At 43.8% G+C, this 27,962-nt stretch overlaps 1 protein-coding gene across 2 annotated transcripts; it reads right to left on the reverse strand.

Annotated features, from left to right (window-relative positions):
* Nucleotides 1–1,279: 1,279 nt before the first annotated feature.
* On the reverse strand, nucleotides 1,280–27,649 carry SHCBP1 (SHC binding and spindle associated 1). 2 transcript variants are annotated; one of them, XM_071440317.1, is made up of 13 exons: nucleotides 27,582–27,649; nucleotides 12,567–12,755; nucleotides 11,921–12,036; nucleotides 11,096–11,304; nucleotides 10,219–10,311; nucleotides 9,264–9,497; nucleotides 8,992–9,157; nucleotides 7,603–7,723; nucleotides 4,553–4,684; nucleotides 3,595–3,713; nucleotides 2,543–2,629; nucleotides 1,971–2,112; nucleotides 1,280–1,729 (listed from the first exon to the last, which is right to left on the reverse strand). In XM_071440317.1, the coding sequence occupies exons 1-13, from the start codon at nucleotides 27,610–27,612 to the stop codon at nucleotides 1,410–1,412; spliced, it is 1,959 nt and encodes a 652-aa protein (XP_071296418.1). In that variant the 5' UTR covers nucleotides 27,613–27,649; the 3' UTR covers nucleotides 1,280–1,409. The 2 variants fall into 2 exon arrangements, with proteins under 2 accessions (XP_071296418.1, XP_071296417.1); XM_071440316.1 differs by lacking the exon at nucleotides 27,582–27,649 and adding an exon at nucleotides 13,322–13,531.
* Nucleotides 27,650–27,962: the final 313 nt, after the last annotated feature.

Raw genomic sequence — 27,962 nt, forward strand, 5'->3', positions numbered from 1 at the left:
GTGCCCCTCATGGTTCATGCATTGCACCTGAGTGCCCCTCACTGTTAATGCACTGCACCTGTGTGCCCCTCACTGTTAATGCATTGCACCTGTGTGCCACTCACTGTTAATGCATTGCACCTGAGTGCCCCTCATGGTTCATGCATTGCACCTGAGTGCCCCTCACTCTTCATCCATTGCACTTGTGTGCCCCTCACTCTTCATCCATTGCACCTGAGTGCCCCTCACTCTTCATCCATTGCACTTGTGTGCCCCTCACTCTTCATCCATTGCACTTGTGTGCCCCTCACTCTTCATCCATTGCCCCTGAGTGCCCCTCACTCTTCATCCATTGCACCTGTGTGCCCCTCATGGTTCATGCCCTGCCCCTGTGTGCCCCTCACTGTTCATGCCCTGCCCCTGTGTGCCCTCTGCTCCCTTTGGTGTTGCTCAGTGCCCCTGGGCACTCCATGGCTCATTGCTGTCAGTGCTGCTCACCTGCTGCTCACAGCTGCAGCTCATTGGGGATGAGGCTGGGCCAGCCCAACTCCCCATCATCCCACACAAACTGTGTGCCTGCAGGCAAGGCCAGGGGGATCCTGGGGGGCTTTGAGAGGAGCACTGGGCAGGTCAGGGAGGTGACCCTGCCCCTCTACTCAGCCCTGGTGAGGAGCACTCAGTGCTGTGCCCAGCTCTGGGTCCCCAGTACCACAGAGACAGGGAGCTCCTGGAGCAGCTGGGGGTGACACAGATGGTGAAGGGACAGGAGCATCTCTGGTGAGGGAAGGCTGAGGGAGCTGGGGCTGCTCAGCCTCGAGAAGAGACTGAGAAGGAACCCCATCTCTGTCTGTCAGTGTCCAAAGGGAGGTGTCAGAGCACAGACCAGGCTCTCAGCAACAGAACAGGAGGAACAGGCAGGAACTGATGCCCGGAAGTTCCACCTGAACATGAGGAAGAACTTTCCCGTGCAGTGACCGAGCACTGAACAGGCTGCCCACAGAGAGTGTGGGTCTCCCTCACTGGGGACATTCCACAACAATCCTGGACACAATCCTAGGCCATGAGCTCTGGGATGGCCCTGCTGGAGCAGAGAGGTAAGACCAGATGACACACTGTGAGCTCTCCAACCTGACCCTTTGGTGATAAAGCTGACTTTAAAAACAGAGACAAGACATTGTCTAGAGCTCAGCCAGGCTTAAAATGAAATGCAAGGGAAAGAAGTACTACATGTGCATCACAAAGGCAGCTCACCCAGGAGATTTAAGGTGTGGAGAAGATGGACAGAAGAACCAAGTGAGTTTTCAGCCCCAGTCCTTTAATAGGGATTACACTTGGGTAATAAAAGCATAACACCATAATACAACTCTTGGCATGTGACCTAACTAATAACTGTACAAGTCCTACTGCAATGGCAGCAGGAATCATGATAGTCAGAAAAAAAAGATACCAAAACTTCCCTTCCCATTCCATTTGAACTGATTGCCATCAACAGAAACAAACATTTCCTGTGACATTAAGTTGTCATCAGCTTCTGTAAATCCCAGTTCACTCAGTCTTTTCCTGTGTATCTGTTTCTTCTTTGCAGAAGTAGCCCCAAGTACATTTGCAATTTCAGAGTTGTTTTCAGCTTGTTCAGAAGTCTCAGCTCGCTTATAAAGCTCCAACTCATCAGTTACACAGCCAGGTTGTTCTTGCCTGGAGCCCTCTGCACAGGCTGTCTCATCACCTGCCTGGGTAGGTTGTGTACACCCTAAGGCAGGAAACAGAATGTCATCAACAGTCATGCAAAGCAGCCACACCATTAAAAAATCCTGGAATTAATTTTCTTCAATCATAACATTGTCAACTCATCCCACTCTTTGGTACTTCATGACAGCCGCAAATTTCAAAGTTATCAAGTATGCAATCCAAAAACCTGAGTATATGAAGCATGCAATCCAAAAACCTAGACTTAGTAGTTTCAGGAGTTTCTTCTCAGGAAAGAAAAGTACCTTCTGTTTCCTGTGCTGAAGCATCCTTCATTTCAGAGGGCATTGCTGGTCTAACCAGGACCACACCATACCCTTCGTTATTGTGGATCATATTGTTAACCATGGTTATCCTGGGAGCCTCATAAACTTCATCCAAGAAGTTCTACAGAAAAAAAGAGAAACGTAACACATCATGTCCAGCAACAGGGACACAAAAATCTTCTTGTTTTAGGTAGAATCGGTTCTCTGTATCAGCTAGAGCAGGATTATTTGCCTACACAGGAGACATTGTGAAAGGCGTTTTCTCCTTCTGGCAGATAAGAAGTAAAACCAGGGAATTGCTGGAATGGATAAAAATGAAAATATCATACTGCAAAGCTGCTGCAAAGCTGTCTGTCTGGAGGAGGGGTTTGTCTTTGCAGAACTGGTTCATCCAGCAAGGATCAAGGCAAGTGCAAGGCAAGCATCATGTGTGACAGCTGAGAGTTCCAGCATAGCACAGCAGGGTCTGAACCAACCCAAACCTACTGGCACTAATTGCAGCAGTGATTAATTAGCTTTTGGCAAACCAGCACCATGTGACTGGGACTAACCTTGACCAGTATTCCCTCCTTGCAGTGGTGGATCCCATTGTGCAGCAGGGTGCACGCACTTCCTGGATAGATCTCCACACCAGCACCCTACAAGACACAGTTGGTAGCAGTTCACAAGGAGTTTAGGCACATTTTTACCCTGCAAGACACAGCTGGTAGCAGTTCACAAGGAGTTTAGGCACATTTTTACCCTGCAAGACACAGCTGGTAGCAGTTCACAAGGAGTTTAGGCACATTTTTACCCTGCAAGACACAGCTGGTAGCAGTTCACAAGGAGTTTAGGCACATTTTTACCCTACAAGACACAGCTGGTAGCAGTTCACAAGGAGTTTAGGCACATTTTTACCCTGCAAGACACAGCTGGTAGCAGTTCACAAGGAGTTTAGGCACATTTTCCATTGAACTTGACCACTCCATGGCACATCTTTGTGTTCAGCTACCAGTTTGCACAATGCAAATCTGTATTACCCCTCCAGCTTCACAGCTTTGTTCCCATCTCAAGCAGCAGTACTCAAGGCTGAGGCCCCACAGCACGGGGCACCAGACCATGAAGGCCTGCTGAAGAGCTTGTGCTTGTGCTTTAGTGATCCCTCTCAATACCTCAAGCTCCATCATACCCAAAGAGTATCAGAGTCCATTTTTGTGTTCATCATCCTTCTGTAAGAATCAAAGGTGTCCAAAAAGGGCATTTCACTTGCAGAAACAGAAATGAGAAATCTAGCTATGGGCAGAGAGACCAGAGAATCACTACAGAAGCACTGCAGGACATGCACCAGCCATGCAGCAATGATTATTTCACAGATGTCCCCTGTTACTGCATCACTTTGCTATCATCACACACAAATCAGCCTGAGACATTTCACTAGATTTGATAAGAGGCTACAAGACCCCTGAGACCAGTCTTGATTCAGTAACATGTAGCTGTCCAAAATGAATTTGTAAAGGTTCTCTCCAGAGCAACACAGGCCACCCTGTGACTGACTGCACTATTTCCAGAGATAAACCTTTATTTTAAATTAGGAAATAAGCCAAAGTTCAGAATGAGTGTGTACCTTTGCCCCATAGAGATCTGAGTTTCTCATCAGTAGCTCAGCTGATGTCCTCACTGTTATTCCAGTGGTTTCACACTGTAACACACAATTCTCCAGTGCTGTTTTCCCATGATGGACATCTACATACACAGAAACAATTACTGCTGAATGAACCAGTTCTGCAAAGACAAACCCCTCCTACAGACAGACAGCCTTGCAGCAGCTTTGCAGTGTGATATTTTAGTTTTATCCACTTCAGGTTCAATTCACTGATTTGCTCATGTGTGGTTTGAACTCATGCTGCTTTTCTGGTCTAAGCAGGGACACTGCTACAAGGGAGCACTGGTTGGAGATCTGTCTTACAGGTTGACTTTTTTAATTATGACAGCAATAATTCTTTTCATTACATTCCTAAGAGACTTTTGGATTCAAAAGATATTAAATACAAGCATACAAGTGTTAATAAACATTTTAATATGTTTTAAACCCAAATGTCTGTCTGTTGAGGAGAAATATTAGTTAGCATCTTCTGCAAAGACAAGGCCACAGCCCATAAACTCCTTGGATACAACTCAGTTGAGTGTCAGCTTGAAGGTGCTGGAAACAAAGTGTGCTACAGCATGTGCTGCTCCTCACTGGAGCACTGGCTGGGGTCAGCTACAGCTGAACATTGCCATGGGGGCTCCTCTGTGCAAAGCAGAATTGTTTCCATTTCCAGGCAGCCTGACACAGGCTGTGCTGCACTCAGCACCATGCAGAACCATGACCAAGTTAATGATCTTATCCCAGTAGAAGAATAAAGCATAAGAGCCACAACACAAAGTACAAACAGAAGGTATTTTGATTTCCACATCATAAGCAATTTAAAAAAACGGGGGAAGACTTGATATGTATACCTGCAGGGCTCCTCTTGACAACACTGGGCCCCAGCTTTAATTATGAAAGAGTCACAAAAAGGTCAAGATACTTTTACACTTACTTAAAATCCCCTCCACAGCATCATGCTGCACTAACTTCAGATTGGAGATCTTTATATTGGCTCCTGTACAGTCAAAGAAGTTGTCTCCCTTCCCCTGTTTTTCTATCACGACATCATCTGGCAGGCCATAGCCTAAGGGCAGAGGTGAGAGACACAAGCTCAGAGAACATCTGGTGACAATGAGGTGCTCAGAACACAACAGACATTTAAATCAATGACAGAAGTTTAAAGCTTGATGTTTTAATGCCTCGAATAGGATTTTCAACAAGTGGCCAGGCTACACCTTACATCCCCTGTGTGCCAAGGTGCAGGGACTCCAAACTAAACTCAAAAGTTACCTTACTTGAATGGCACACAACAAAATGCAAAGGTATCTGAGAAAGTTGAACAAATGGGTAACTGAGCTCACATTTGCCAAGGCCAAAGTCCTCACTCCCAAAAGTTACCAACAGAGCAGGAGGGATGCAGGAATTGAGGACACACTGGCATCTCCAGTCTGCTCTCAAAGGACAGAAGTTCACTACAGCAGGTAGAGGTTCCCAAGAACACAGAGGGAAAAAGCAGTCACACCACAACACGGGGGAAAAAAAGTGCAAAGGGCTTGAGATTGTTAGCATGCTTCATTCAGCTTCCCTATTTACATAGAATTTGGGGGAAAATTCAGTGCTCCTGTGTTGCACAGGCTTCCAGATTAATTCAGTTTAAAAAGCAGCTTTCACAAGCACATGCCAACATTGATTTACTAAACCATCCGCAGTTGTCAGCATTTAAGCACTTACAGGAAAATTTATGAGCATGTAAAGCTTTTATTGCTTGTCACTGACAAGAATCATGATAAGGAAAGCAATAATGCCACATCCATTACAGCAGCACGAGCCCTATCATTTTCTGAAAGCACACACAGATAAGAAGTGCCCGAGCAGGATGCCAGCTTCTAACCAAGTACATAAATAAATAAACAGTGCCACATGCAAGTAGAAAGGTTAAAAACAAAATGAAAATAAAAAGCTTTGAACAAGAGTTGGCAGAAAGTTTTAAAGACAGGCCATTGAATGCAAAGTTAAGTAATTGATACTTCAACACATGATATTACCTAGAAATCTGTTCCCACTGCTACTGATTTATGGTCACCCCTGAAGAGGAGGTGGCACGGGGCAGTTCCAGCGTGTAAAAAGAGAGCACCACAGGATGGCAAAAGTTTAACTTCTCACCACTACAGAAAGAGGTTACTAACCAAAGCAGGAGTTTTAGGAATGACTGTCCTGCAGAGTGCCTGCAGTTTTCTAGCAGTGCCCTTAGCTTGCCTCACACCTCACCTCTGAAGCAGCAGCTCCAGAATGAAGATCCACCTGCTGCCCAGTGCTGCTCACTGCCCAGCAGGGCTGTGCCCCTGCCTGACCCTGCTCCAGAGCAGCCAAAGGCCACTGTCACCCACTGCCACTGAGCACAGCTGATGCTGCAGGTCCCAGCCATGGCACAACCTTGGCACGAGCAGAAGGGAAGCTCTCAGGTGCCTCTGCAGACCTTCTTGTCTGGCATGGAAGTTATCTTCATCACTTCCTGCAGCTGCTACTGCTTTAACCTTATTTAGTTCCTGTAAGGTTTTATTTATCCCTGATTTACTAATTTTCATACTTTTAACCTCAGTACTGACTTTACAGTAGCTGGGAAAAAATAGAAGCTTCTACTAAGCAAAATGACATATCTTTCATGAGTCACCCCTCCATCCCAAAAAAGCCACCAAAGCAGCCAGCTGCTCAGATTAGTGCCAGCAGAGTTTGTCTTGATGCTCCTACTTCAAATGTTCCTGCCTGCTCCTACTGGTATAATACCCTATCTAACAGGAGTCCTTATAAGAAGATTAAATACCTGACAAGTACTTCTTATTCAGAGCATGATTTGTACTAAAAATACATATTTATATGCCTTGCTTCTTAAAATAGAGTAGCTCATCCTTTAATGTGTGCTATGCACCATTTGTATTTCAGTTTCCTCAAAGCTAGAAAAGCAATAAATAGCACCACGCACAATTTCAGAACAATGTCATTCTTGAGATAAATAAAGCACTTTATCCATGTCCCTTGTCCTGCAGGTGCACTGGTTATCACAATGTGTGTCTGCATAAATCAAACACACACAGGAGATGGGTAAGAAAGAAAATGACTCATAAACAAGAAGGGCAAGAAAAATAAAGTCCAGAACAGCAGGAAATTAAACCCTCAGCCTTCTTCTCATTAAGAAGCTTTGACAAGATAAAAATGCAACTAAATAAGTATCTGAACAGCTGCAGAAGCTCCAGTGATAAACACACTGTAGCACTGCAACAGTGTGTGCCTGCCTAAAGCAAAGGGATACACTGAGAAATCAAGAATGGTGAGGGAGAGACAGCAACATATCCTAGGCAAAGCAGAAGCATTTAAAACACAAATATTTTGCAAGAAAAATCCTAAAATCACGTCTGTTGTTTCTGTTTCTGTGGAAAAAAATGTGTTAATCAAAAGCTGCCTCCTCCACCCATGTGCTTCAGCCACTGCAGAGCCAGGCTGGCTGCCCCTGGTCCCAGCAAGGATCAGTAAATCCTCACTGCACATCCTGGCCCCTGCCCCCTGCACTCCCTGGGCTGCACCAGCACGGGGGCTCAGGCTGCCCTGAGGCACATTCAGACACTCAGAGAAGAACAAGGACATTTCTCAAGTACTCCTAAGTTAGTAGAAGCCTCTCAGAATTTCTTCTCTGTTTCCACTATTACAACCATCAAGTGCCTTAGGTTTCTGTTGAATCCTCTGTATTACCTATATAATCACCATTTATGCAGACAAAAAGGAAATTATGAATTTGCTATTAATCAGCAAAATCTGCCGTTTATCTGCACTACAGCTAATTAAACAGTTCACTCCACCCTGCATTAGGCACAGGTCTACAGCAGAAACAGGAATACTTTGAAGAAAAAAGCTCCTGGCAAACTCTGCAAAGAGGAAATCCTTACACAGAGCCAGTTTAAGACATTCCATTTACTTGTTTAAGGACCTTTAGACTAGCAAACCTGCTACCTTCCAGCTCTATTGAATCAGCAATGGAGAACATGCCATCCACAAAATAATGGCCAGGACAGATGATGACTCTGTCTCCTTCATAGCAGGCATTTACAGCTGCTAGCGGATCACGGTGGAACTGCAAAAGACAAAGAAAATACAATCAGCTCCCAAAGAATGTGTAAAAAGGGATGCATTTATGCCTGGAGAGCTTGCTTCAAATGAATGTTGCTGCTTTTGCTTTAAAGAAACCCTTTCAAAGGCATTAATAATACAAAATTTCTACTTTGAATTCAAGAATTGTAGCCCTCTGCAGACAAAACCAGCCTTAACACATGACTTTGATGTTTGTGTCACATCCGTTCCCCCAGGAGAAAACTGGGGCACACCCAAATAAAAGAGCACAAGCACCCCAAAGCCAATCTTCACAATGGCCTTGGTTCTAGGCCAACACTTCAATTGTGCCTAAGTGATTTGCCATGAATTTGCCATGAAGAAATAGATGACAAAAGGTAAAGAAAATAAAACCCAAACAATTCAGCAAGTAGATCAGAGCTAGTCTGAATACTCCTGTGTTTGCTCCTGGTACGAGTCACCCCCAGACAGAGTTCAAATACCACAGTGGTAAATAGTGCCCATATGATCCTGTTCTTTGATAAAGAGGGTAGGGTGATATCCTTAACAAACATTACTGAGGGATTCCATGCTGAAGTATGACAAATAGTAAATAAAAACCACACATTTATTGCTTCCCAGCAAATTCCAGGGTAAGCATAATAAGAGCACTTTTTCAGTTGCCAAGTCAGAAAATCAGATTTATAGCCTAAAAGTTACTCCAGGATGTTCCCCACAGCTCTATTCTGGCAATCAGTAATTCATGAATGATCAGAATATAGCAAATCATTTCATTTGGGTCCAAGGAATTCAGCCTCTTCTTAACTGCTGAAGTAGCAAGTCTTGTATGAATTCACGAAAACTAAACATGGCTGCTTCTAAAATAAATGTATTTCCTACACAGTACCAAAGCAAGAAAACTATGCTTCCTCCCTCAAACCCTAGATCATTATCAGCAGCATCAAGAGACATGGGCATTTCAAAACCAACTTCAAGTGTCATGCCTTACAGTGTTTCATTGTAGAGTTATTAGAGGTTCATCTCATTTCCTACACACAGGAAGCTGCTTGTATACCCAACAGGCACAAATGAATTAAAAGAAATTATTTGAATCACACAATTTTCCTACTTATTGTTTAAATGACAGTGGTTTTTTTTTGAACTGACAAAACAATCCCACCACTGTAGTATCTTGCAAATGTAGTATCTTGCACATGGTAAATTAACTTATCCTTCCACATTGCTTCTTGAGAGGAAAAACTATTAGCAGACAGACAATTCCTGCTACTGCACCTGTATTTCTAAGGCTCCACAAGATTCTGGGCAAAGTTTGTCTCTTGTCAACAGCTGGAGCAGATTTGCGTTCATGTTCCAGGGCACAACATGAATGACCTTGGCACCCGTTGATCTCAGTCCTTTAGCCTGGAGGCTGCCATATTTTTGGTAACCAAACACATACCTGCAACAAAAGTAACAGAGCCAACAGCTCTTCCTTCAGTCCCCACCTCCTCTGAGTTCTGTGACTCCCCTTAGGAGCCTCCTCCCTGCACAACCCCACCAGTTACCTCAGCAGAGGATTCTCAATCAGTTTTAGCCTCTGTTTTATGTGCATCACTTGGTCATACAATTTTAGTCCTTCCACCATGGAAACGTTTTCTGCTTCTGAGTCTGAATCATTGCTTGATATGCTGTTCCTCACATTTAAAAACTTCTCATAGAGCTCTTCACATTGAGATAACAAGTACTGGTAATCAGCTACCAGCCCAGAAGGCACCCGGTGCTCCAGGATGTCATAGTGCCTGCAGTTCAGAGCAAGGGGTCAGCACAGGGCACATGCACAATCCCCACAGACCAAACGTGAGACTGGACAGAACCTGAGGGGTTCTGCATCAGTTACTTGAGACAAGGTTCTCTGCAGTCTACATCAACACTGCTCCATTTTATTTGAAGCAGCAAAATCAGAAAAAATCTCAACAGATACAAACATTTTACTTTCTAAACAGCTGCCCACCCACCTTGAGAGATTGTCTACTATCAGAAACTCACCCTAAAAAAAAGGCATAAGCACAGCCATTAAAAAAAGTAACAATTTAAAAGGTAATATCTAAGCCTTTATTAGAATAACTGAGAAGGATTCACACACATTCCTCCTGGAGAATTATCAATTTACAAACTTTTGTTTACATTCAGCTCTGTTGTGGTTTTTATTTTATGCCCAGAGGTAAAAGTGGAGCATCCCATGCCAGCTTTTATTAGGATTAAACTCATATGAGTGTGAGGATGACTATTGCTGGGTTTGGGGCACCACCTGATGGAACACCAAGGCTCAGAAATCAAGTGGCAGCCTCAGTTGTGATCTCTTTCCATACAAGATTTTGACCAGCAGGCAGTGAATGCTGTTAAAACAAACCTGCTTTGGCTTACAAGTCAACAGGGGCTTTTTACACCTAATTGTGAGTCCCTATTGCCATGACACTTCCAGTGGTTCTGCCCTAAGAACAGCCAATGTGTAGCACTCACAGTCTCAGTCGGGGCTCAACACATCTCACAAAGTAATCAAACTCATCCTCCTCCTCCTCGTCCCAGGTCCTCCAGATACAGCGGTAGAAGAACCTTGGGAAGCAAAGTGTTAAATCACACAAGAGAGCAGAGTCAGCAGCACTGGAAACACACTGTAACCAAGCTGAGAATTCACCTCCCTCTAGAAATTCATATTACTGTCCCTTAGGCTGCTCAGGACACACACAGTCATCCTTCGTGCTTGCTGCTTACCTGCAGAAAGAGTTTTACTTTGTGTGTCTAAGCTCAAAATTCATAATAACCTGTGTTCTACTTCCTCAAAAGGGAGTGAACAGCTAAAACCAGGTTTTGAAAAGCAAGACTGACACTCTTCAGATTCTGAGGCTTTCTGGCTGTTTGGTTTTGGCCAATCACCCTTCAGCTAAGCTTTTTTTCTGACAATGTAGGTAATTCCTCCTATTTTAGCTTTTTTGTCCAGTCCCACAGCCTATTTGTAGAGAGGTTTCAAACAGCATGTAGTGCTTGAAAGAAAAGGAGGTAGAAAAGAGACAGATGATAAAGCAGAAAAAACAGAATATGTGAAGAGACACCTAAAGAATAAAGAGCAAATTTAGGGGAAGAGGCAAAATGCAGAAAGAAGAATGGGACAAGAAAAAGAGAAAAATCCAGAAAAATGTTAATGAAGAGAAAGAACAGTGTATCAATCTACAGGTGATACAGTCCAAAGAACTCTGGGGCCAAAAAGAGAGGGAAAGCAGTCTCCTCAGAGCACCAGTCACCAGACTGACTTTGGAAAGCTTGGCTTGTGGGGCTGCCAGCATGGCCCAAGAATTCAGGACAGAACCCACTGGGTAGCAGCAGGGTGCAATTGTCCTACCTGACATGCTCTATGGCTAGGGCTGTCTGGTCAAACTCTCCTGACTCATCATAAACAACAAACAGCTCCTGCAGCAGGATCTGATGTTCCTTCAGCTCCAGGAGCTCCTGCATGCACTCCAGGGTGAAGCTGCTGTCCTGGGACTCGCACAGGAACGGCTCACTGAGCTGCACAACTGCCTTCAGGGCTGGGAAATTCACATTCACCACCTGTGGGAACAAACAGCTCCGAAATCCCTCAGAACTGCAGAGCCAGCTCAGGGAGGAGAACGTGGTGTGCCTCAGTCAGGGCCATGCTGGGCCCCATTGACCCCACACAACCAACACAAATGGCACCTGACAGCCAAGGCCATCTCCTCAGCTGAAGTGATAACACAGAGTTAAGCTTCTCACAACTCCACAGCTAGAGAGCATTTTCCATATCCAAAATCTCATTCAAACTCCTCATAATGCTCATAACAAGGCCAGTAAGTTGCTTTTCCCAATCCCTTTTACTTTTTTTCTGTTGCTGTTTTTAAAAAATGCCAAAAGCAATATCCTCAACCTCAAATCCATACTTCACAGCCCTTTGTGACTCCTTTGAGGGTCATTTTTCGAAGTGCCCATAGGATACAAACAACCCAAAGAGACAGGGCCAGTGAAAGCCATTTTGTCACTAATTGGGCAGAAAAGAGCTGAGGGGCCACAAAGGTTTTCCCTCCTCAACCATGTGATGGAACTGCAAGTTTGAACATCCAAGACCTGGACATTGAGAGACTTTGAGAAGTCTGTTAGGGAGGTAAGTTATGTAAAGTGGAGACAAATGCCTGAGCAGCAGCACACTCACCCTGACGAGCACGTCGAAGACGTTGGTGCGCCAGATGGCCTGCCAGCCTGAGGGCTCCAGAACCTTCTCCAGGTACTCAGCTATGAACCGCTTCGCCTCAGAGGCTCTGCAATCCACTACAAGAAATTCAAGACACGACATTTATGCAAGGAATGGAAGGAAACTCCTCCAGATCACTGGAAAATGGAAGTCAACACAATTGAAATGCTCCTCTACCACCTCTAAAGTTGGACTTCATTCTGTTATGGTCGCGATAACAGAACAGTACTAAATAGATGATAATACAATGGTATTAAACACATAATATGTGCTTTATCTAAAACAGATTTACAATACACAAAAAAAATTTTAGGAAGACCAGCTAAAACAAGGCACAGCATCCACTACTTACTTACAGTCCTGCCTTTCCATCATTCTCATTTTATTTTATTTACTTATATCAAAATTACTGCCTCCTGGTCCACCAGTTAGAGCAGCTGAGGTTACAGCATAAGCAGGCAGGATGTTTTCTATATGTTTTCCAGCCCCCATTATTAAAGGCATCTCACAGCTTAATATACACAATTGACTTCATTTAAACTGAATTGTTTGAAGTTACTACAAGAAAACTAGCACTACCTTACTTTTGTATGAAAAAATTACTTACCCAAGATATAATCCTGGTAAGCGCTGAATCGCTCATAAAACAAAAGATGATCGGTGTGAAAAATATCCGGGAAAAGCACGTTCCCGTCTGGCACAGTCCTTCCCAGGGTAGTCCCCGGCTTGCCGCGACTGCCATAGTCACTCCAGGAGTCAGCACTCCAGTCACTCTCGGCATCTTCCCGTTGCCGGTCTGGGAAGAGGAGCGGCAGTAAAGCAAACCCCACAAACTGTCACACCACCACTCACTCACTCCTCTGTTCCCAAAGATCTGCTCAGCCCAAGCTCTATCCTGAACCTGCCTTCTACAGCACTCCTTAACTTACCCTTGGGGAAGAGTTTCAAACCCACACACGTTCCGGGCCGCCCATTGCAGCGCCGTGGTAGGCACTGAGAAACACACCAGAACTTCACCATTAACAGGAAAAAAACTCCGCCACACTTTAGAGTTGATTTGTAGGGCTGATTTCCAGAGCCCTCGTTTCCAGCGCGGTGCCCACGGCCCGAGCCGGGGTGCGGCCGCGGGTCCGGCCGGTGCGAGGGCCGTCCGGCCAAGCGGGCGTTACCCTGCCCGGGGCGCGGCCCGCGGGGGATCCGAACCGCGGCGGAGCAGCCCGGGTAGAATGGCCTGAGCGGCCGCCCCTCCTGTCCCCTCCACGCCGCTGCATCCCTAGGGCACTGCCCGAGCGCGGGGCGCCGGCTGCCCTGCCCTGCCGGCTCCCCGCACCCTCCCTGCCCGCAGGCACACACAGCCCGTACCCTCGGCCTGCTCGGGGCGCTCCCGCGGGACGGGACCGGGGCCAGGAGCGGGACCAGGAGCGGCGCCGGCAGCCGGCGAGTCCAGGCCGTCCCCCTGCGGTCCCGGCGGCCGCGGCTCCGCCATTCCGTCCGCTCGGCTTCAAACCGCCCGGGCAACTGCCGGCGCCAGCGCCGCGCCCTCATTGGCTCGCGCCGGCAGCGCCCCGCTCTGATTGGCCGTCGGCAGGCAGCGCCCCGCTCTGATTGGCTGTCGGCAGCGGCGGCCGTTGGCGCGCGGGGCCCTCCGCAGCCGCCGCTGGTCCCGCGCTGGCGGGGCTCGCTCCGGAACCTCCCCCGTCCGGCACAGCCGAACCCACGAACCGCCCCGGCCCGGCCGGCAACGGGCGTTCCACACTCAGCCTGGCGGCCGGGCAAGCTGCCATCCCTGCCGAGAGCGGATACACAGAGCCCGGAGAGGAGCGGCCGAGCCGCGAAAAATGTAAAAGCACCCAACAATCAGCGCCCACAAATAACAGAATGGAATTCTCTGGAGCGCCGGGCCGCCCCGCTTTGCTTCCAGCCCTGGCCGGTTCGTACACAGCAAGCACCTGATCAGGACGTGACACACCGGCCTGTGTCATGCCCCAGCGCTGCTCCCGGGGCCACTCGGCGTGTTCCCAGCTGTGACAGTAAGGGCCGGCGGCGATTAAAGCCAAAGCAATAGCTCCGGAACAGCGGCGGCCACGAGAGGGCTGCCGTGGATTTCCGACAGGCGATGGAACCGCTCCGTGCCCGCTCCCACACACCAATGCTGTTCCACAGCAGCAGCAGCACCGTGCCCCTTTCCCAAACACCAATGCTGTATTGGTGTGTATAGTGTGTTAAACACAGTTTTGAGTTATAAAAAAATGTTAAAATAGAAACTATGCTATGTAAGATAGATTTTTTAAAGAAAGGACTTGCAGCGAAATAGCAGCCACAGGACACCTAAATCTTTCAGAGAAAAAGAATTTCTTGCCCTCTTATCAGAAGAAACAAACTTCTTCCCGCCTCGAAGGCGCTGTTAGGATTCAGAGGAAGAAGTTGATGATGACCAGACAGAATCCTGTGTTTGAATGGAATTTATGCATCATGTATGAAGTGTATGAATATTCAACAGGCTGTTGTTTTTTAGGGTTAATCCTTTGTTAACGGGTGTCCTTGTTCGGGCTCGTGCTGCCCAGAAAAAGTTACCCGGACGTCCGTAACTCTTTGTCTCTATTGTCTCATATTGTCCGAATTCAATTTGTCCAAATTATTATTACTCTAATTGTATTACTATTTTTATAACCATTTTATTACTATTAATTTTTAAAATTTTAAAAACAAGTGATTGGTGTTTTTCACAGTTTAGTCACCAAGAGGTTTCTGTTGAATGTTGTCAGAATTTAACCATTATACCGGACATGGGTGTTTAAACATACACATATAGTTGCCATCTATCACAATTAGTTACAAAATTACAGTTAAACATCTGAATCCCTCTCAGAATCTCATTGGCAAGGTCAGGCTTTCAGAGCAGAGTGTGTTTGTAAATAAAGTGTCTTTAGCACGTATGAAGTACTTCAGTGGAGCGAAGGGATGCCATCCAGTGGGATTTTCACAGGTTGAAAGGGGCCTCTTGGCCAACCTCATGCATCTGAACGAAGCCAAGTGCAAGGTTCTGCACAGATACAGGCTGGGCAGAGAATGGACTGAGACTATTCCTGGGGAGAAAGACTTAGGGGTGTTTGTAGATAACTATATAACCATAAGGTTATGGCTATGGAGGTTCCCATATTTAGATGTTTTGATTATTTTTCCCCTAAATAGGTACAATGAATTCAGGGACTCCTCAGGGCTTACAGTGGGAAGATCAGTTCTTCCTCACCAAGGTGAAACATTGGCACAGTGTTGAGATCAGGACAACTCATTTACCCCTATTTGTTTTGTTTGCAAAATAGCTGGGGGCAGGTTGTGTTCCATTATATGAGACTTACACACTGTTTGGTTAATTTCCCCCAATCCTTGTAAAGAGCTGTTTTTCTTCAAAGAAACACAGCCCTGGTCATTGATTTCCAGAGCCAGTGACTGCTGCTGCAAGTGTCATGGACATCCTGAGCTCCATTTGGTCAAAAAACTCCTCTGCAGTTGGTTTCCTTCCCCTCATGTTGGAAATAGAAGCAGTGCTCTTGTTGTTGGAGACCTTCCACTGTCCAGCTTGCACGTGCATGCAGAGTGCAGACCATCAGTTATTTTCCTGAACTCAGCTATTTTTCTCCCTACAATGTTTATCCATCCAATTTATTATTGAGCATCAATTAGTGCTTTCCTGAACCTCATTTGGTAACTCACAGTCTCCTTCTGCACAGCACACTTTCCTTTTACCTCAGCTATTCTTTTTGCACTCTTTCCCAAGCTTTTTTTTCCCCTGTGTAAGACTGAGCAGGTCTGTGTGAAGTCCAGAGGACTGGCAGTATTTCACAAGGAACAATGACACTCCTGAGTTTGAGAGAAGGAAGGGAAAGTGCTTTTCCTCACTCTCTGCTCTCAGCCCTCACACTTTTGAATGAAATCTCACTGCTGCTGCTCCTGTGAATGAGATGGATCACTGAGATGTTTCTAAAACCCTCAGCCTTATCTTAGGCCCCAAAAAAGATTTTTTTCACCTGCTGTTTCCCTTGAAATACTAAAACAGTGAGGGGTGCTCATATGCAGAACTCTGTCTTTTGAAATCTGGAATACTTCAAAACTTGACATAGCAAATAGAGTTTGAAAATCACAGAAGGTCATTAATTGCTTTACAGAAATTAACACAAGTGCAGCTACAGAAACCTAAGGAAATGCAGAGAGGAACTAGTGTCTTACTACTAAAAGATAATTAATTGTATTTTGGTATTTCAGTAATTTTAACTGAAGAAACACAACAGTAAAACAAACCCCACAAGTGGGATTTGGCTCATCTGGGTGTCCCCAGACATATCACAGATCACAGTAGTTCCAATGCAGGTGGCACAAAGGCATCAGGGATGGCTCAAAGCCTGGTGCTAACACACCCCACTGGGTAAGAGGAGCCTCAGCTCTCCACAGTGCAGCTCTGGTGGCTGCAGTTGTTCCAGGTAAGAGCATGCAGCCAACAGGGCCAGGATATCCCTGCCTTCCATATGTGGGCTTGTGAAAACCCACACATCTGCAGGAGTACATGTGATAACAAACTCACTGGGTCACTCTCAACCAGACCTTCATTGTGCCACTGATCTTCCTGGAGCAATGTCTGCTCATGCCAGTTGAAAATGTGATCCAGAGTTAAAAGCTTGAAGAAAAATAGTGGAGTGTTTTAGCCAGTGTCCTAATCCAAAATTAAAAAAAAAAACTTCATTCTAATTTGCTGATGGTACTAATTCTCTTTTATGGACATATACATATCTCATTTGAGAGTAGAAACTATTTGTGCTTTAAAATGTCTTAAAATAGAAACTTCCCAACCATGTCTTAGTACAAGGCAACCTTAAACTACAACAAATTATTTTATTACATGCAACGAAAAAAAATCGTTAGCTAATATAAGGCTTGCAAATCAGAAAATGTCTATGAAATGTGGGGAATAAGCAGCTGAGCCAAGCCAGCAGAGATGTGACAGCCATGGGAAAGAAACAAGGATGCACAAAAGAAATGTAGAAGGAGACCACCACATAAGACAGTCTAACATTCCTTATACCTTTCTTATTTTGGCACACATCTTCTTTGTTGCCATGGCAATCACTGGAGTCTTTCTAAGCCTCCATTTCTGCACTGTAAAATGCAGATAATATTCTTTACTGCACATATTTCAGTAATGCATTGCAAACCACTTTTATGGCAGGGGATGAATGGTGTCACATAACTGTAGATTGCTGTTAATTAGTTGGCTTATTACAGACTGGGTTAGATAAGTGGTGGTTTTTGACAGGAATCTCTTCGGTCTTTAAAATTTTCTTTTGTAGCAGTATAAACTTAAACCATTGTAAACTTAAATGCATTGATTCTTACCAGAAAAGCAATTGAATTTTTCAAACCTGTTCTCAATTCTTTTCAGAATCTTCTCAATATTGGCTTCTTCAGGAAGATACTGGATGGCTTTAGGATTGTTCTAACAGCCACTTTATATATAAAAACCCCAGTAACTGCATTTGAATTTTCATGTTAATAGACCATTCTTCTCTTGCAATTACCTTTACTGCTTCCAAAATTCTTGTGTCCTCCTATCAAGGAGGTGGTAAAAGAGATTTTAGCCCTTTTGCTCATTGAAGAGGATACTGCAGTTCTGTTTTCAAGATCCACTGAAGAGCAGACAAAGGAACATTCTAGAAGACCTGCTTTGAGCAGGGAGATTGGATTAATGACCTCCAGTGGTCCCTTCCAACCTTACCCATTCTGTGAGAATGCTTCAGTAGAACTGGGTGCAGCTGAGAACTGATCTAAGATAGGTGGGGGATTAATTTTTCCACTTTTTCCTTTCCATTATTTTACACATATTGAGACATATCTGCACCACAGCCATGCTCTCACCTGAGGGAACTTTCAATCTAGACACTGATTTACATAGGACTCTACACAATAATGGAAATTCAAGTTCATACAGAGTGCTTGACTAAGACTCACCTGCAACAGAAACTATTGATCATGCCCCCTTGGGACTGGGAAGGGCCCTTCCTCAGATACTCCTATCTTTGGGAAAAGGCCTTGAAAGAGCCAGGAAACTCTTTCTGAGATGTCTCAAAGTCATCAGGAGCACCAGAGGCATAAAACAAGGCTCCTGCAAGGTGTTCCTGAACTGACTGCAGAGTACAATAGGAACACAGCCCACAACAAAATGTTCTCTTTGTTTGGAGAGAAACAATAGGCAGGCAGATTTTTCCAACAGATGTTAAAATTGAAATTAAGAATTGATGGGAATAAATAGAGGCTTTGGGCAAAACCAGAAACTGTAAACAGGCTTCAGCTTTATGACTAATGCTGTGAGATTCATACATCAGGCATTTACACTGTATAACAGAGTGAATGCTGGTTTTTGCCTCATTACTCTCAAAATTCTCACTGGCATTACTGACTCCTCAACTTCCTGCCCCTCCAGAGCTGCTGACCACATCTTTGAAAGAATAGCTAAGATGCAGTCATTAAATGTAAAGATGAAATGATGATAACACCAGATGCAGAATGCAACAAATTGTTAGGCACAATTATGTCAGGAAGAAGGCATGATTGAAGAGAATGAAAATCACTTGCACTAGTGATTTTGCCTGATCATTGCACCTCTTCATTCACTGTAAACAAAACAAAATTAAATTTACTAATGATGCAACAGAATGCAGCTGCTGGAGATGGGATATGTTGTTTTGATCTACACTTCCTTTTATCTCAGTTAAAATTTTGAACATGGCCATTTAAAGGCAATTCTCCTATATTTTTGTGATAGTTCAAGTACTTTAGGTTCTTTTTTCCAGAGGACAGCTGTGTTGTTATCTTGACAACTAATGTGTAGTAATGACGGATTTAGGTCTTAAAAATTAGCTACTAAAGTGTGTCAGAAAAGAGATGAATTAGCCTGAAGTGATTTCTGACAAACAGTTGTGAGGGGGTTTTTGAGCAGATGGCATTTGGGAGGTTGGAGCTGTGTCAGTGCCACCAGAGCAGTGAAGACACACACACACTCCAGCCTGGGCAGGAGGAGCCACAAGAGAGAATGCAGACTACACTGCAATTGTGGGTTTGCTTTTCTGGTGTTGACTGGGTTTTCTGCAATCTGCTTAGCAATTTGTGCATAATCACAATGATCCTACTGCATGATCCAATAATGAGACAACCCATAACTACATACACACTTAAATGGTAAAGCCAATTCTTGTTCTAACACAATTCTGAAGATACTTGGGAATTTAAAAAATATGTTGAAGGCCTTTCAAGAAAAAAATGTGTTTCAGACAAAATACAGGTTTTCTGCTCAGTAAAGCAGGTACTGGGTACATTCTAAGGCCTGTGGTTTATAAAACAATAGAATATGGGACCCAGTGATTCCAAACATCAGTGGCCCCACCTCTGGCTGGAACAAAGCTTGCTGGAAGCAAGCAATAAAAACCCAATTAAAGCTGCATTAAAGCACAGGCAGTAGAGGGTGGCCTAATTCCCCCAGCTCCCAGGCAGTCCTGCTGTGGTGTACTCAGCCCCTGTTCCAGCAGCTGGTGGCACAGGGAAGATGGATGTGCCCAGCTGGGTGGGAAGTGCCTGGCAGTGTGGTATTCCCAGGGGATGAAAACTAGTTCTTGTGTGTCCTTGACATGCTGACAAATAAGGGCTGACTGACTTTGAACAAAGTCAAATGCCTGTCTCCTATCTCAGCTGTGACTCACTAAATATGCAGCCTCCTGCTAGACAGGTAAAACTCCAGCATTCCAAATCTTGTCCATAAAAAGCATCTTTTACTAACATCCTTCTCTTGGTATCAAGCATTCTGCAGCACTTGTAACCACACCCCTGGCACGTGCCTGTCACTGACTTTTTCATGCCAGATTCCTTCTATCCATTAATTCCCTTCCAAGTACAAAAATGTGAGGTTCTCACGTTGGCAGTGGCAGCAGTACATCCCCAGCACAGCTCCCTGTGTGACACACCAGCTCCTGCTGCAGCCTGGAGGAGGGAGCAGGCACTGAAACACAGCTGATGACCTGAAAAGCCTTGAAAAGCCTTCACAGGAATATATCATCAATATGCTTCTAACAAATGTGCCCAGTGAGAGATGCTGCTTCTGACAAGGCAGCACACAGACTCCTCTCCAAAGCTGCCAAGAAGTGGCACAGTCCTCAGTACCCCCATCACAAAAAGTGTTGCTGTCCAGGAGTTAACACTGGTACTGAGGCAGATCTTTCACCTCTGAGAAGATAAGGCTGAGAGGGGCTGGGAGAGCCAATGTTTTGTTCAGAGCTTGGCTACTGATAACAGGAAGATAACAGCAAGTGGTTTTCTCTAACTGTATCAAACAAACCTGGTCCCAAATGGAATATCCCATATTTATATACATTTACCTTCTATATGCCTCTATATCCATCCTTGAATTAATCAAACATTGCTCTTTCTAGAACTCTGCTAATACCAACACATGGCCTGGCTTTTCAAATTTTATAATAGATCAAAATGAAATGTCCCAGATATTTCACTGGAAAGATTGAGAGGAGTTACTTTACTCATCACTTGTCCAGTTAGCCTGGTAAAAACAACTTGTCAATTCTGTCCTTGCCAGAATTGATATATACTTGGGAATGATAAAAACCAGGAGCTCTTAAAAAAAGGCCAGGACCAAGGCTGTTATTTTCAGTGTGAATCACACTACAATGCCACTTACATTGAGCTGTTGTACTGCATGGACACCAACAAGTCCTCCAGAAACTTGCATAGCCAGGACAAAACTCAAGGATAAAGCATAAAAATTGGGGCTGAAAGACCAAAACAGTAGCAGTATCATATCATATCATATCATATCATATCATATCATATCATATCTTATTCTAAAGTAAGAAGGCAGCCTGGCCCCACTGCTCTCTTCCAAGGCATCTCCCTCCTGATGCCCAAAAGGTAGGCAGGAAATAAATCCCCATAGACCAATGTCTACAGAGCAGGTATTTGTTTATTGCAGTGCCAGTGGTGAGTGTTTTGTGGCTAATTGGCTTTGCACTTGCCATTTTTTCATTAGTACCATACCTATCTATCTCTAAAGCAGGTGGGTACCTGGTGAGTTTTTTCTTCTTTTTTGTCTATTTAGCATTAAGCAACTAGTTAACAATATACTAGCCATTACATTGTATAAAAAGTTATTTCTATCTGCTTGCATAGGTATAAAAAGCTATGTATGATTCAGGTTAGATAGGTATCAGATTATACAGATATATAAAAACTCATGATTTAGGTTATATTGAAATCAGGTTACATAGATATCTTATAACTCAAGCTATATAGGCACCTTGTAACTTTGATCTGTTATACAGGCATGACTCAGCATGGCTCTTGTTGCAGGCTTAACACCCTTAACAGTTACTGCAGAGCCATGAACTTCAAGTATAACAGAATTGAAAAGTGCAAATATCAGCTCAGAAACAGGAAACCTTGCCCAAATTATTTCTTTGCATAGTTTGTTGGTTTTTAAGAGGGATCCTGGTCAGATAAGGTCATCTGGGAATAGCAGCAGATCCTTCAAAACAGGAAGGTTTTGTTGCAACCAAAGCAGATGGAGACACAGAGCCCACAGAAAGCAGCATCTGGAAAAGTCAGCTGCTTCATTTAAAGCAGGAAGCAGCTCTGCTGGTTTTAGGTAGCCTTGTTAGCAAACTGGGACAGGAGTGGAGACTGCTCAGGATGTGGTGATGAATGTGCTATTCTGCTGCCTCTGCAGCTGAGGAAAACACAGGCTGTTCAGGGAGCATCCCTCCTGACACTGGCTTAGGAGCAAAGTCTGTGACATTTTGAACACGAAAATGAAGCTGCTATCAGCATATCAAATTGTGAGAGTTAGTTAAAGCAAAGACTATGACCATAGGGAACAAAACCACCCTTATTTTTCTTAGTTTCATGTCACAGATTACTCTTTAGAAAAATATTTTAAGATGGCACCTTCTGGTTGGTTTTCTACCACTGATGATTGCCAAGAATCCCATCCATTGTACATCTCTGCTTCTATGAAAAGTTCCTGTGCAGCCACAACCTCTGCATGATGACTAGAGAATTCTAGCAGGGAAAAAAACCCAACAAAACCCAACAAACCAAAGGGTGCAGAAGAGACACACAGGCAACTTCCAGAGATGTTGATGAATTTCATAGGAAGGCAATGGGAGCTTTTTCCTTCTTAGCCAATAACCTCACATTGTTTAAGTGTTGCCATTAAGGCTGGACCCCAAAGGGTGGTCACAGCCTGAGCAGATGCATCAGAGCTTGATTCTAACTGTAAGGAGCCCTTGAAAACCTACACAGGTGATGAAGAGAAAAATGCCAATAACATCTGTCATTAGCAATTGTAACATATTTTCTCATTTACCATAGTGTCACCTCTCATAAAAACCAGCATGGATCAGCCATGATCAGTGTAGGCTGTAACACCTCTGAGTAGCTGAGAAATGTTAGACCCTTTTCACCTTGATATTTTCACAAAAATTCTTCACCCTGCCCATGGAATAAATAAAGCTATTGCTGGATCAGAGAAAATCTGAAGGTTGATCTGGTGGAAGAAAACTCATTAATCTCTATGATGAGATGACAAGCTCACCACATAGCTAGAAATGCAGCACCTGTGTTTCCACTCCATTTCAATTACATTCTTTGTACAAATAATAAAACTGAACTCATCATCAAAGGACGAGTATCAAATTTTAATACAGCAGATTTTTTATCATCCTTCTTACAAGCAAGATGAAAAATTAATTTGATGGATCTACACTGTGTCCCATCGGACAGACATGGATGGGTGAGTACTGCCAGTAACTTCAGGCACCTGTAAATTCAGGTTGCAGTGTTCAAAGCCAAGGTCACTCTGGGTAGACTTTGGGAAGCACAGACCCCAAATGCTGGTGTCTTGATTAACCCTGGGAGGCACCTACTGTATCATCTCAGTGGAATTTAGTCATTTACACCAATACCCCTGCAGAGCAACAAATTAAAAGACATGTAATTCACTGAAAATTTAGACTGGGAGGTGAAGCTGTGTGAAAAAAATGCAGAAGAGTCTTATTGATTTCTATAAATCCCAAATCACTTTCTTCTTCTGACCATCTCTTAAATATTTCATGGTCAGGACCAAACAAATATTCCACTGAAATCTGGGTTTGACTCATAGACAGTGTACACAGGTTGCTGAGGTGATAATTTGAAAGCTACAAAAATGCAGAACAATGTCAGAAGCTATTTTTTTATGAGTCAGACATAATAAATACACACACATTGAAATACTTAAATTTCTTGATTGAAAGGTCAAAACTTTTTGGAAATGCTTAGGGAGAAAACATTAATTTTTTTCATAAACCAGATGAGGTCACTTGGAACATGAAAGGAAGTATTCATGAAATCACAAGTTAAATCAAAGTGTTAATATTAACAGCTGAAGGAAGATAAAAGAGAGGATGAAATTCCCAGCCCTAGAGTGGCATTGAAGGGTGGTTCAATGACTCTAAAATACAGTGCAAATCTGAGGGCAAGACAATCCCCCTGATGATAATTACCAGGTCCTGGTATTAGCAAGAAAAGGGCATTTCTATCATTACAGATGTACCTAGAAGAAATGTTATTACCCATTAAAGTCCCCTATTATTCTGCTGTCAGTTACCATCTGTTAATGAAGCCTTCATGATCTGACAGTTCATTCTCTAATTGTCACCCTGTGCCAGTCTCTGGTGCACAGCACACTGTGAACTGAGCCTTCCTATATTATACATTTCATGAGCTGAGTTTGCCAGGCTTCACCTCTGATGTGATCTTTATCTCCTCCCTAAGTGCCATCCTCCCACACAGCCAGCCCATGGCTTCAGAGAACCCTTTGTGGGCTGCTAAATTACAGACTTCTCTGCTCTTCTGGCACTGGAAGAGTATCCTTATGATCAGGCATTTCTTTCAAAGTTTGCAAGTCTCCTGTGAGACAGTCAGCTCGAATGTTTGTCATTAAGAGGTATTTAATGCTAATTATCCTGCCATTCCTCAGCTCTCTCTCCAGAGTAGTTTTTAAGTTTCCATAAATACCAGCTCGTAGCTCTGTTGAATAGCACCCTTTCAGAAATTTGTATTTTTTCCCCTCAAGACAAGGCTGCTTATACTGAGAAACTGTACAGCCACATTTATGTTTTAACACCTCCTATGTACTCTGATGTCTCTCAGATGCTTCTCTCCCATGTGATATTCTCACCACTACACAGAGTGAGATGCTTTGGGTGTGTGTGGCATTTTAATAAAAGGTCCACAAATATTCAGCACACTGAGAGGGAAGCCACAAAAGCTGGTCAAAAGGAAACTCTCAAAGAAACAGATTTTAATTACTGCTTTTCTCAATTTTAGATGGCAAAGTCTTCTTTGCAAGGGATGTGTATATGCTGGAATTCTACAATTAGAGCACTCTCCAGGGGAATAAAAAAATAGGCCAGGGGTTATTCATCAAAACCCAAAGCAGGTGTCCAAATAACCAGGCTGCAATTCCCTCTTCCCCCACTCTCCCTGCAATAGCTGTCACTGCAGCACCTCTGGAGATCTGGGGAACTCAAGCTCAGTTTTCTCCTCAGTCTTTCAGCTTCCATCCTGAAGACATGAATGAAGAGAGGGCTAAATGCTTGTACCTCTGCCACATCCTTCCAGAAGGAAACATGAGCCTCAGCCACACTGCAGTATAACCAAATTTCACCTGTGTAACTCAAACTTGCTGCCTTTTCAGCTTTGAATGGTCTGACATCAGGCCAGGTCTGTGCCCTGCCTTCCAACACCAATGGCTAATTCTGACACTCTCTTTGATCTCTCTTCTGATATCCCTTCCTCCAACACATCAGGTATCTCCATTTAGTCACTTATGAATAAGTGTTTTCAGAATTGATGTTCATTTATTATTTAATCTTACATTGTCCCGCTGGATGGAGTTACTCTGAATAGCAAAGCCCTAATTATGTTTCCCTTTGATGCAAGAATTCATCAGCTGGCTCTGGTTATGATCAAGGCTGAGATTTTGAAAACCAAGGGCTAATATAGGAACATCCAAACCAGATCAGGCTCAGGCACTTAAATCCTGTCTCCCACAGAAAGCTTTGCTGGGAAAAGAGCATGAAAGCAAAGCAATCATATCATGATTACCTCCCCAGAATGAAATGTAACTTCCCCAGAACACCCTCCTAGTCTCCAAGGATTTGCAGTACAGGGAATTCTTGAGAATGAAGTTGCAGGTTGTGTAATTACCCTCAATGGAAAAATTTATGGTCGGGATTTAAATGAACTTTCAGTATCCACTAGGCCCAGTGAGTTCTTGTACAGATAAAATGCATGTTTAGAGATGCTGGGGAGAATATTGTGAGTCTGTGCTTATTATCAGCTTGCCATGCAAATATCCTGTATCTCCTGGCTGGAGATCCAGAAAGCAGCCTTGCTCCAGCTTATTCCTGGGGAATGCCATCTACTGGTGGAGAAGAAGTTGTTGTGCAAATACATTCAACTGCCAGAAACACTGTTTGCCCAGAACTTGAGTATCTCTCTGACTAGAATTGCCAGATTAGCTGGACTATGTATCTGGACATTATCAGTGCAAATAAAGGAGGTGACATGCCAGGGGGAAAAGGAACTTTTCCAAGGATTAGGGAAGAATGAACTAAAAATGTGAAATAAGCCACAGTCTGGGTACCTCTGATTTTTGCAATGCTCTCATCAATACAATGTTAAGAGATATTTTTGGAAGTCTGTCCAGTCCTCACTGAGTGTAATCAGAGAACATTTGGTTCTCTGTAATGTACTTGCAGCCAAGAGACAAAATCACGATGACATCCTTTGATGCTGGCAACATAAATGAAATTGCCTAAGTGAAATACTGATCCATGAAGTATCCAGGCTAGGAAGCACATCCATGACAAACATGCCAGACTGCTGAACTGGTTATACAGGGTACCAGGAATAACAGGTAAAACTGCTGAATGAATCCAGAAGGAGCAAAAGGAAATAAAAGTACTTGCAGTATCTGTATTTTGTTACAATGCTGCTCAGTTCTAATGAAATTCTGGAGTAACCTTAAGGCAATTGCCTATGGGATGACTGTTTCTATTTACTGCAGCCTAATCATCCAAGTTCATTAGTTAAATCATATTTCAAATCTCTCATCTGTATTCATCAAACTCACAAGTCTTACTTCTTGACAAATAGTAATTAAAACAATAAAGCCAGACATCAAGGGGGCCTCAGGTTCATGATGCTTGGATGGATTCCCATGGAGTGGGACATGGCAATTGTGGCCCCCCTGAACTGCACAGCACAGAGCAGACCCCACTCAGCCCAGCCTGGCCCCTCTCCCCTCCCTCCCTGTGTCACATGTGAGCACAAGAGGCTTTCCTTCAGCAGCAAGTCACACTAGAAGAGGATGGAAACCAGTTTGTTGATGTCTGAGCAGGCAGTGATGCCTCCCAGCAGGAACCAAAGTGCTGCAGTCTGCTTTCTTTGTGCCAGAGCCATTCCCTTGCAGGTGCCTTAAAACCAGGCTGGGATAACTGCACCAGCTGCTGCTGCTGACACCCACACCAAAGATGCCACAGCCTCATCCCCCACAGGACAAGCTCTATGGATGTTTCCTTACTGAAGAAAAGAAAGTTCCTCCTTGGTAAATGGTTGGACACACTGTGAACTCTGAAGCAGATGCCCTTCCACTGGCACTGGTCAAACAGTTGATTTTTCTCTGCATGTGTGGGAACAAGAAGAAAATGTGAACTGCATCAAATGCAGGAAGACTTCTACAGAACATTTTAAAAAATGAAGGGAATCAGTAGGCAAGCAAAACTCTGGCTGGCAAAGGGTATAAGGCTAATAGGAAATGCTCATGGAAGAATTTAGTTTTCCTCATTCATTTAACTAGGATCAGCTCCAACAGCAACATTTGATTTCCCAAGTGATAAAGCCTTACAGGCATCTTCTCAGAGAGTCTAAAATCATTCCTTTTTTCTTGGCCAAAATACCAATCACTCATAGCAAAAGGATAGTTGACAACAACCTTTAAAAATAAAACAGGACTATTAACAAGTACATATTTTGTCAAGATTTGCAAAACTACTAATGCATAGTTTCTTTTAAATAAGTGAAGGTTCTAGCTATGGCATCCCCTTCTAGAAGTGTACAACAATTTCCCTTTAGCTTCAGTAAAGCTTTGGTACCAGAGAGCATGTGGCACACCAAGGAAACTGCCCCCCATGTGGAAGTATCTCTGTAAAGAACAACAAGAAGAACATTATGTACACTGTGCTATTTGCAAAAGGCACAATGACTTAGCTTTGGGTTCAGATGCAGGCAAAGACTCAATGTAAATATATTTATTACCTTACTTAACTGGAAGAAGACACCAGAGGGGTCTTCAGTACCCTCTGGCCCAAGAGGCTCTACAGCCAGCTGGAGTGTACCCCCTCTCCAGGTGGTTTCCCAAGTATTTTTGGAAGCTGATTTTGGGCTGTTCTGGAAAAACAGAACTATCTGTCTGCCATGTGGGAAAATTATTCTGTTTTTCTGTCATTGCTCTGGATATACTCACCCACATATGCTGGAGTCATGGGAAATGGCATGATTCAGACAGCTCTCAGAAATTACGGAAGGATGTCTTTGGAAGTGAAAACAATTTTCAGGAAATCACAGGGGAAAAAAAAAAGTTAAAATTTCAGAACACATCGGTATTGATATGCCTTGAAAAACAACACTACATCTTTCATTTTCTTGGGCTATTGTCGCTCCTCTTTACTAACTCTAATAATTTACATATCTTAGAGCAGGAAAATGCTTGAAGTCTGGATTTTATGACATGTTGTTCTGAGAGTGCTGCCCACCTAATGCACACTTGTATCACTAGCACAGTCTTCAACAATAAGTCTCCAGAATGCAGAGTTATGGACTGATAGCTCATGTTTTTAGAACAGAG

This window comes from Agelaius tricolor, unplaced genomic scaffold (genome assembly GCF_023055355.1).
Source record: "Agelaius tricolor isolate 1412-34295 unplaced genomic scaffold, bAgeTri1.0.p SCAF_15, whole genome shotgun sequence".
NCBI lineage: Eukaryota > Metazoa > Chordata > Aves > Passeriformes > Icteridae > Agelaius > Agelaius tricolor.

Bases quoted from the DNA above. Each gene is read 5' to 3' on its own strand.
- SHCBP1 (XM_071440316.1), bottom strand. From the start codon at position 13,445: ATGGCGGAGCCGCGGCCGCCGGGACCGCAGGGGGACGGCCTGGACTCG. The intron at 12,756-13,321 runs GTACGGGCTGTG...TCCTCTTCCCAG, and splicing joins GCGCCCCGAGCAGGCCGAGG to ACCGGCAACGGGAAGATGCC. The intron at 7,724-8,991 runs GTGCAGTAGCAG...TGTCTTTTGCAG, and splicing joins GTGGAGCCTTAGAAATACAG to TTCCACCGTGATCCGCTAGC.